The sequence below is a fragment of the Peromyscus leucopus genome, chromosome 15 (assembly GCF_004664715.2).
Source record: "Peromyscus leucopus breed LL Stock chromosome 15, UCI_PerLeu_2.1, whole genome shotgun sequence".
In the NCBI taxonomy this organism is placed as follows: domain Eukaryota; kingdom Metazoa; phylum Chordata; class Mammalia; order Rodentia; family Cricetidae; genus Peromyscus; species Peromyscus leucopus.
The window spans coordinates 17,606,795-17,615,816 of NC_051076.1; the positions used below are offsets into that span (position 1 = coordinate 17,606,795).

At 39.8% G+C, this 9,022-nt stretch overlaps 1 protein-coding gene across 3 annotated transcripts in view; it reads left to right on the forward strand.

The window, feature by feature from the left end:
• The window catches only part of LOC114686401 (nuclear valosin-containing protein-like), a 32,191-nt gene extending 23,237 nt beyond the window's left edge, over positions 1-8,954 (forward strand). For all 3 annotated transcript variants that reach the window (XM_037211178.1, XM_037211177.1, XM_037211179.1), the window contains 3 exons: positions 1,801-1,945; positions 6,378-6,624; positions 8,833-8,954. In XM_037211178.1, the coding sequence (XP_037067073.1) occupies positions 1,801-1,945; positions 6,378-6,624; positions 8,833-8,853 (413 nt within the window). In that variant the 3' untranslated portion in view covers positions 8,854-8,954. The remainder of the gene's footprint in view (positions 1-1,800; positions 1,946-6,377; positions 6,625-8,832) is intronic.
• Positions 8,955-9,022: the final 68 nt, after the last annotated feature.

Genomic DNA, 9,022 nt, shown 5'->3' on the forward strand with positions numbered 1-9,022 from the left:
TATAAAGTGTCTCTATCCACCCTTCCACAAAAAAAATATTTTAAGTATGTGTATGTGTGGGGTGGTTTGTATGTGTGAGTGCATTGCCTGTGGAGGCCTTAAGATCCCTTTCAGTTACAGGTCATTTTGAGCCCCTAAGCCTGGGTAGTTGAAACCAAACTAGGGTCTCCTGAAAGAATAGTATGAGCTCTTAACTGCTGAGCCATCTCTCCAACCCTGTGTTTATCTCTTTTAACTGTTAGTAATATTCTTTAAGTTTACTATGCAAATTAGAACATTTTTACCAATGTTTCCATATAGAGTTTGAGGATAGCCTGGGCTGTATAGTGAATTATAGTCCAGCTAGTGATATATCATGAAAACAAACAAAAACAAGAAAAGAAATAGCACATGTTTTGGTATCATATTCCTGTAATCTATTATCCAAGCGCATGTAAAACTGGGACAGGATAATTGCCATGAGTTGTTATAGGCTAGGCTGGGTTACATAGTGAATTTCAGGCCCAGCTTGGTCTACAGAGTGAGACACCCCCCCACCCCCCCACCCCCGTCTCAAAACAAAACAGAAGAAAAAAGTACAAAAGGAAAGTTAATTTGAAATATCACACAACATAATATGTATTATGTTTCTTATGGTGCCAAATTACAAATCACTTGTGTTTTAACTTTTGTGCAGTGCCAGGGATTGACCCTGGATCTTGACGTGTGCTCTGAAAGCTCTCAGCCATTGAATTACACCCACAGTACCCTATGCTGTTTTATTTTCATCTTAATTTTGTTGCCATGTTTTTGAGGCCTCTACTCTTTTTTTTTTTTTTTTTTTTTTTTTTTGGTTTTTTTTTTTTTGGTTTTTTTTTTGAGACAGGGTTTCTCTGTGTAGCTTTGCGCCTTTCCTGGGACTCACTTGGTAGTCCAGGCTGGCCTCGAACTCACAGAGATCCGCCTGCCTCTGCCTCCTGAGTGCTGGGATTAAAGGCGTCCGCCGCCGCCGCCCCCGCCGCCGCCACCACCCGGCTGAGGCCTCTACTCTTAAGAAAAGCTTTTCATAGATTCTTGCTAATCAAATAATAGATCCATTATTTACAATGTGCTTAGCATTTGAAACCATGTCATTTCCTGTAAGGCCGTGTAATCTAGACTCTCTCCTGTTTAATTCTGGTTCAGCTGACAGAGTATTTACGAAAGATAAAACTGATAGAATACTTGGGAAAGATAAAATTTAAGCCCTGCATTCTGTTTATTCCTAAAAATCTATCCCTAAAGTAAACCAGAGCTGCATGGGATGTTCTGTACCACTCTCTGGTTCTCCCTCATCCTTGTGAGCCAACATTGCTGTCTTCCTCACCCCCACTGCTGGACCGCTCACGTGGTCTGCCTGTGCATTGCATGTGCCCCTGTGTGCTTTCACTCATGCTGGTCTCCAGAACACCTGTGACTTGAGCTCTGCTTATAGGAACCATCTTGCCAGTCAGGCTTTCCTGAAGTGTTTGTTTCTTTGAAGCCTCCATCATCCCCCTGCCTTGTTCTATTACAGTGTTCGATTTATTCTGATTGTTATTAAACTTCTTGAAACTTGTCTTATACTGTGTTTCCTTAATTATACACTTCATATTCCTCAGTAGACCGCATTGCTGGTAGAAAGGCAGTCACGCTTCCACTGTATTAGACAATAAATATTTTAAAGTATTTATATATCAAAGTACACAGATTCTCTCTAACCTTTAAATGACTTGGGTAAACATTGCTGTCCTCAAATGTCAGATGATTTGTCTCTCCTCTTTTATGTCTGCTTCTCACTAGATCTGAACAACATGGCAGCTACAGCTCGAGTCCTAGTTGTTGGAGCTACTAACCGACCAGACTCGTTGGATCCTGCCTTGAGACGTGCAGGAAGATTTGACCGAGAAGTATGCCTGGGTATCCCTGACGAGGCTGCCAGAGAAAGGTATATTCTTATAGAATGGTGGTGTTTGCATGCCACTGTGCTAGCTGAGCCACGGGTTTTGAGAAGAATAGTAAGAACTACTATGTAGTGTTCGTTCCACTTTAGTGTACTCTACCTCTCTTCTTTCCCTCGTCCCCCACCTCCCACCTCCCTGGTTGGGAGTTGAACTAAGAGCTCCAAATGTGTTGGCAAGCATCCCACCAATGAGCTGTATTTCCAGACTCTCTTCCCCTTTTCTCTCTCTAAGACTGGGAGGGGGGGGGCAATGCTTAACAAAACAACTCACTCATCAATAGGACATTTGTTTTAGGTTGTTCATTAGTGATAATCGTGTCTATTGATTGCTATTTGTCTGATATTCTTAATGGAGTTAATGGAGTATGTGGTTTTTTGGGTTTTGTTTTTGTTTTTGTTTTTGTTTTTTTTGAGACAGGATTTCTCCGTGTAGTTTTGGTACCTGTCCTGGATCTCGCTCTGTAGACCAGGCTGGCCTTGAATTCACAGAAATCTGCCTGGCTTTGCCTCCCGAGTGCTGGGATTAAAGGCGTGCGCCACCACCGCCCAGTTTTAATGGAGTATGTGTTTTAGTTGGCTCACCAGCTAAGGGGCAGTGTCTGTACCTCTGGAGTAGTGTGGTGCCATCTGGTCCACCAGTTAAGTCGGAGTACCATTTCACTAGTTTGCCCAAGGCTGTGGGTCTCATTAAAAAGATGCTAATGAATGCTGCCTAGTGATTGGTGTGGAAAGAGCAAAGAACTTACACCAAGAACCAAAAAAGAATGGTAGCCAGAATGACTTAAGTAACCTTAAGGTAGTGGAGTGAAATCTAGTGAATTAATGTTGTAAACTGTCACATTTATAGTGGTTTTTTGTGGTAGTTGTGATACTACAATAATTACTAGCTACTTTTAGGAAAAGTAATAAATAATGAAAGGAAATCATTGCCTTAGAGGGAAAGAGGGACAGGTGAAGAATGTGGTCAGAAAGCACTGTGTGTGGAAGGCTCAGCCGTAGATCTCTGCTGTCCTTTCCTTCTTCCCAAGGTGTTTTTGTTTTGTTTTGGTTTTTGGTTTTTTCGAGACAGGGTTTCTCTGTGTAGCTTTGCGCCTTTCCTGGAACTCACTTTGGAGACCAGGCTGGCCTCGAACTCACAGAGATCCGCCTGCCTCTGCCTCCCGAGTCCTGGGACTAAAGGCGTGCGCCACCACCGCCCGAAAGTTGTGGGTTATTGTTAAGCTGTTTAACATTGTCTTCCCAAGGTTTGATGTGACATCCTTTTTCCTTATTCACAGGGCGGTGGTGATGCATGCCTGTAATCCAGCACTCAGGAGGTAGAGGCAGGCGGATCTCTTGAGTTCGAGGCCAGTCTGGTCTACAGAGAGAGTTACAGGACAGGCTTCAAAGCTATACAGAGAAACTCTGTCTCGAAAAAGCTAAAATAAAATAAACAGTTTCTAAGATGTTGACTTCATAATTTGTATAGATAATAATTATGTTCATATGTATTCTTCAAACAGCTTATTAATTATCAGTTTGTTTACTAATACTTTTATATCTCCAGCAAAATAATGATATTCATTATTTCATCTTTATTTATGAAGTGTAGAGCAGCTGAGCAAAGTGGTCCGTGCCTGTAATCTCAGAGCTGTGAGTCAATGCAGAAAGTAATTCCAGCTTTGCTTCATAGTGTCCTCATGCCAAGCTTTAATTTATATGAAAGTAATTAAAAAGGTCGCTTACTTTATGTGTAAAATATTAACAGTGCTTTAGCGTTAGACTTGTGGAGATTGAATTAATGTAACTTAGCACAATGTCTTGACACAGAAAAAGCTGAGCACTGAGGGTTGCACTCAGAATCTTGCACCGAGCTTCATGAGTGCTTTCTTTCTCACTGAACTTTGCCCCAGCCCTAGAAAAGAAGTTTTAGGGTAACTTGATAGTTTCCTTTTCCTTAAAAATCTTTCAAGATTTTATTTAATGTGTATCTTGCATGCGTGTATGTCTGTGCACCACATGCATGCCTGGTGCCCATGGAGATCAGAAGAGAGCATCAGATCTCCTGACCCTCAAACTCAGATCCACCTGCCTCTGCCTCCCGAGTGCTGGGATTTTAGGCATGCGCCAACAACTACCCCATCAGTACTCTTCCATGTTTATAACTGGTGTTTATGTAACTCGTTTGTTTTCTACATTTTCTTTTTTTCTGAGAATTTTTTTCCTTCTGCATGTGTAATGTGTGTTTGTTTTGGTCTGTGTTATATTTATGTACCTGAGGAACTGGGAAGTAAATGCAAAATAACAGTACTTGGTGTGTAGTTAGTCTGATCAAGCTGTAAGATTATTGTCTTTTCTTCCCTTTCTTTCCCTCTTCCATCCCTCCTTCTCTTCACTTTTTCATAGATTAAATATAAGTGTTGGATCTTTTGGATTTTTTCAGAAAAGGATCTGGAGACCGCACTGTGGTGCTCTAAGTCTGTGTACTGACCCTCTGATGGGAGCAAGCTGAGGAGGCTGAAGAATAATATGCACTGTAGACACTGACAGTCTGTTTTCCTAACATACTGACATTCGTAGCCCACAAACTTTGAACTTTGCACTTTCCTGGAATTCTGGTTGAAAGGGTGGAGTCCATGCCCACATGTTGTTACTGTACTTATGCAGATTTTCAGGTGATTTTGTTTTTGACTTCGGTGCTGTATTTCTGGCCTACCACTTGACAGCGACAATTCTGAGTCTTTGGTGTTCCAGCAAGCAAATTGCCTTGCTTCTCATTATTATACCTCTTTGGGAAGAAGAGTTATTTATATTTTGTTTTCTCTACTGAGTTGTTTACTACTTTCTGTTCATCTTCTTTCTTCATAATTTGTGTCAGGATTACAGACAATCACACACTTATTAATTTATAATGTATAAATCAGTGCTTCAATAAATAAGTAAGTAAGAATATACAGAAAAGTGCGAGGAGGTGAGCAGATACCTGTGAGTTCAAGCCTAGCCTGAGCTAGTGCTAGGCTAGCCAGGGTTACAATCTTATACAAGTATGAGCACTTCTCTGCATATAATCCATCCTAAAGGCTACAGGCTTAGGAAATGGTAGTACTTTAAAGGGCTTTTAAAAATAAAGTCTAGCTCCATTTAGTTGTCATTTTAAAAAATTGAAAAATCAAAATTAGAAGCTGCTTGGGGAGGTGGGGGCTGGAGAGATGGCTCAGCAGTTAATAGCTCTGGCTGCTCTTCCAGAGAACCCAGATTCAGTTACTAGTACCTACATGGCATCTCACAACTGCCTGTAACTCCAAGATCTGACACCCTTATACAGACATGCATGCAGGCAAAACATCAATGCACATAAAATAAAAATAATAAATTGTAATATAAATTATTTTATAAATTATAAAAAAGAAAAAGAAAGAAAAGAAGCTGGGTGTAGTGTCATGTACCTACACCTCAGGTTCTTCTATTGAGGAAGCTGAGGCAGGAAGATCACTTGAGCTGAGGGCTCAATTAGCCAAGACAACATGAGAAGAACCCCCATCTCTTAAAATAAATGACATTGACACATATCATATTGTCAGTTGGCCCTAACAGATTTTTTTACATGTACAGTGTAGGGTCTGAACAACAGGAAATGATGTTAGCCTATCATGGTGGCATGCATCTGTAATCCTAGTACTTGGGAGGTAGAGGCAGGAGGATCAAGAGTTCAAGGCCATCCTCCATTATGTACAGAGTTTGAGACCACCTTGAGTTGCATGAGACCCTGTCTCAAAATCCAAACCCCTGCAATGTTGGATGTTTGAAATATCATTATGAAAACTTCATTTTGTACAATGAATATATGCCTGCAAAAGATGACTTTTAGAGCTTGACATGAAGAAACATGGCTTTAATTCCAGTTTAGAGGCAGTCTGTGAGTTTAAGTTAGCCTGTTGTACATATATAAGTTACAGGCAAGCTACACACTAAAACCCTGTTTTAAGGGGAAAAAACAAACTTTTGGTGCTAAATAGAAGTATGATTTGAGTGTGGAGGTTTCTTTTTCTGATAAGCACATGTTTTATTTGCTCTGAAAGTATCCCCATAAGCTATTTCCTCTACAATATTGGGAAACACTTAAAAGTGAATTTAAAAGAAAACAGTAACAACAACAACAAAAAACAAAACAAAAAAAAACTGCTTATATTCTTCATAATGCATAGATAGCATAGTTCCCAGTAAGCAGATATTTGGCATAAGCTTTTCTGGATAAAGTTGGGCATGTAGTAGTGACTAAGCATTTACTGAGTGAATGATTTGTTTCATCTTATATAACATTTGTTATGATCCCATCAATAGGGATTAATATAGTATGATATTTCAAATAAATACAGTTAGGAATTTGCTTTTACTTTTAGACTTGAAGTCTAAATGTTTTAAATTGTCGTTTCTACAGAATACTTCAAACTTTGTGCCGAAAACTGAGACTTCCGGACACTTTTAATTTTTGTCACTTAGCACACCTAACTCCGGGCTTTGTCGGTGCTGATCTGATGGCACTTTGCCGAGAGGCAGCCATGTGTGCAGTCAATAGGGTCTTAATGAAGCAGCAGGAGCAGCAGAAGAGTCCTGAGATGGAAGCTTTGCCCCCTGAAGGAGGCCAGGAGGAGAGGCAGGGGACCGAGCCCACTTCTGGAACCCAGGTGCTCTCCAGTGCTCTTGCTCTCTCTCTTTATTTTATCGTTATTATTTTTTTTCAAGACAGGGTTCCTCTGTAACAGCTCTAGCCGTCCTGGAACTCACTCTATAGACCAGGCCTCAAACTCACAAAGATCCACTAATGCCATCATAAGGAAGGTTTTCTAATCTAAAAATATATTCACAGATATGCTAGAAATACTTAAAATTTCCCAATTTCCAGTTAGATAACTGTATTTTCATGCACAGACTAGCAAATGCTGTAAACTTTCTGTCAGTTCAAGATGCATTTTATGGGCTTTACCACATGATTCTATTAAGTAGGGCTGTATTTTATTTCATTTTTATTGTAGATTTTATTGTTTTATGTGTATCAGTGTTTGCCTACGTGTGTATATGTGCAGGCATGTGTGCTTATTGCCCACAGAAGTCAGAAGAGAGCTTCTGATCCCCTGGGACTGGGGTCACAAATGGTTGTGAGCCACTTGTTGGTGCTGGGAATTGATCCCAGGTCCTCCATGAGAGTAGTAAGTATTAACCACTGAACCAGCTCTCCAGCCCTAGAGCTATATTTTAAAACTTACTTTGTTCAATTTAACTTTAATATGAATTTAGGTCAAACTTGGGGCTTACTTTAATCCAAGTTTGACTTCTTTATTATTAGTAAGTATTTATTAGGAATGCTTCTAAGTGCTAGATACAGCAATGAAAAATCAAGTTCTGCATTTAAAGACCTTGGTAGAATGAGACTACAGAGAAATAAAAGCACTATAAATATCAGAATTTATTGAATAATAATACATTCGCAAGGTATGGTGTGGGTTTTTTGGTTTGTTTTTTGGGTTTTTTTTTTTTTTAATTTATGTGTACAAATGTTAGCTTGCATGTATATCTATGCACTATATTCATGCCTGGTATCTGAGGAGACCAGAAGAGGACATTGATCCCTTGGAACTGGAGTTACAGACAGTTGTGAGTTGCCATGTGGGTGCTGGGAATTGAACTTGGGTCCTGGACAATAGTAGCCAGTGTTTAGCCATCTCTCCAGCTCCAGTGTGGTGGTTTTAATGGCAGCAGTTTGCTGCATAATCTTCCCTACCTTGATAAACTGGCTGAGTCAAGCATACGTTCTTTATTTTAATCTTCGTTACTAGTATTACCTTTCCTAGCACAAAGAGCACAGTTAAATATACCAGTATCATAGACAGATATGTATAGATGGTGGTTATAGAATGAATTAAGAGCTAAAACAGGGGCTAGAGAGATGGCTCACTGGTAAAGAGCTCTTCCAGAGGATCTGGGTTCAAATCCCAGAACCCATATGGCAACTCTCAATTGTCCATAACTTCAGTCCCTGAAGATCCAACACCCTCTTCTGGCCTCTGTGGGCACCAGACATAACACATGGTACACACACTTACATGTAGGCAGAACACCTATCCACATGAATTAATCAAAGAAATTTTCCTAGGCAGTGGTGGTCACATGTTTAATCCCAGCACTCAGGGAGGCAGAAGCAGAGATCTCTGTGAGTTCAAGGCCAGCCTGGTCTACAAATCAAGTTCCAGAACAGCTAGGGCTACACAGAAAACCTTGTCTTGGGTTGGGGATGAGGATGGGGGTTTGTTTCTATCCCTTAGTGTTCTTCACAAAGCAAGAAATCTGCCTTTGAAGTTTAAGATTCATTGGCCTAGGAAAGTTGCCTACTGTGTATTTGATTGGTAAGGCATTAGAGACCTTATAATGAATTTATATTGTTGCCACAGTAACTTTTCTTAAGTCAGCTGTTTTATGAATATATAGACGTGAATTGATGAAATGGATACTGGCCAACTGCCTCTGTTTGCATATCTAACCCTAGTTTAAGCTTTAGAAATGTATTTAATATAAAATTAATCGCTTCTCTCTCCCTCTCTCTCTGACTGTGTTGGCCTCCAAACATATATTCACTGAGGATGATTTGAGTGGCATGGGCCACTAATAATTGTCCTGGAAATTATATTTATATATCTTGATTATATAATAGATTTATCTTTATTTAACCAAATATAGGATCTACTTAGAATGAATTAATATATCTTAGGTAAAGGAGAAATTATTACAATACATAGAAGTTCATTAAATTCAGTATAACTTAGGAATCTTGGAATAATTATTTAAATTATATGTAACTTTGTGGTTCACACTTTTTCCCTTTAACTGTTGTCTTAAAGGATGAATTGCAAAGCTGTTGAGGTTGCTAAGAGACCAAGATCCCCTCTCACAAGAACAGATGCAAGGACTATGCATTGAATTAAATGATTTCATTGTTGCTCTAGCGGAAGTCCAGCCTTCTGCCAAAGGGAAGGCTTTGTAACTGTCCCTAATGTGACATGGGCCGATATTGGTGCCCTGGAAGATATT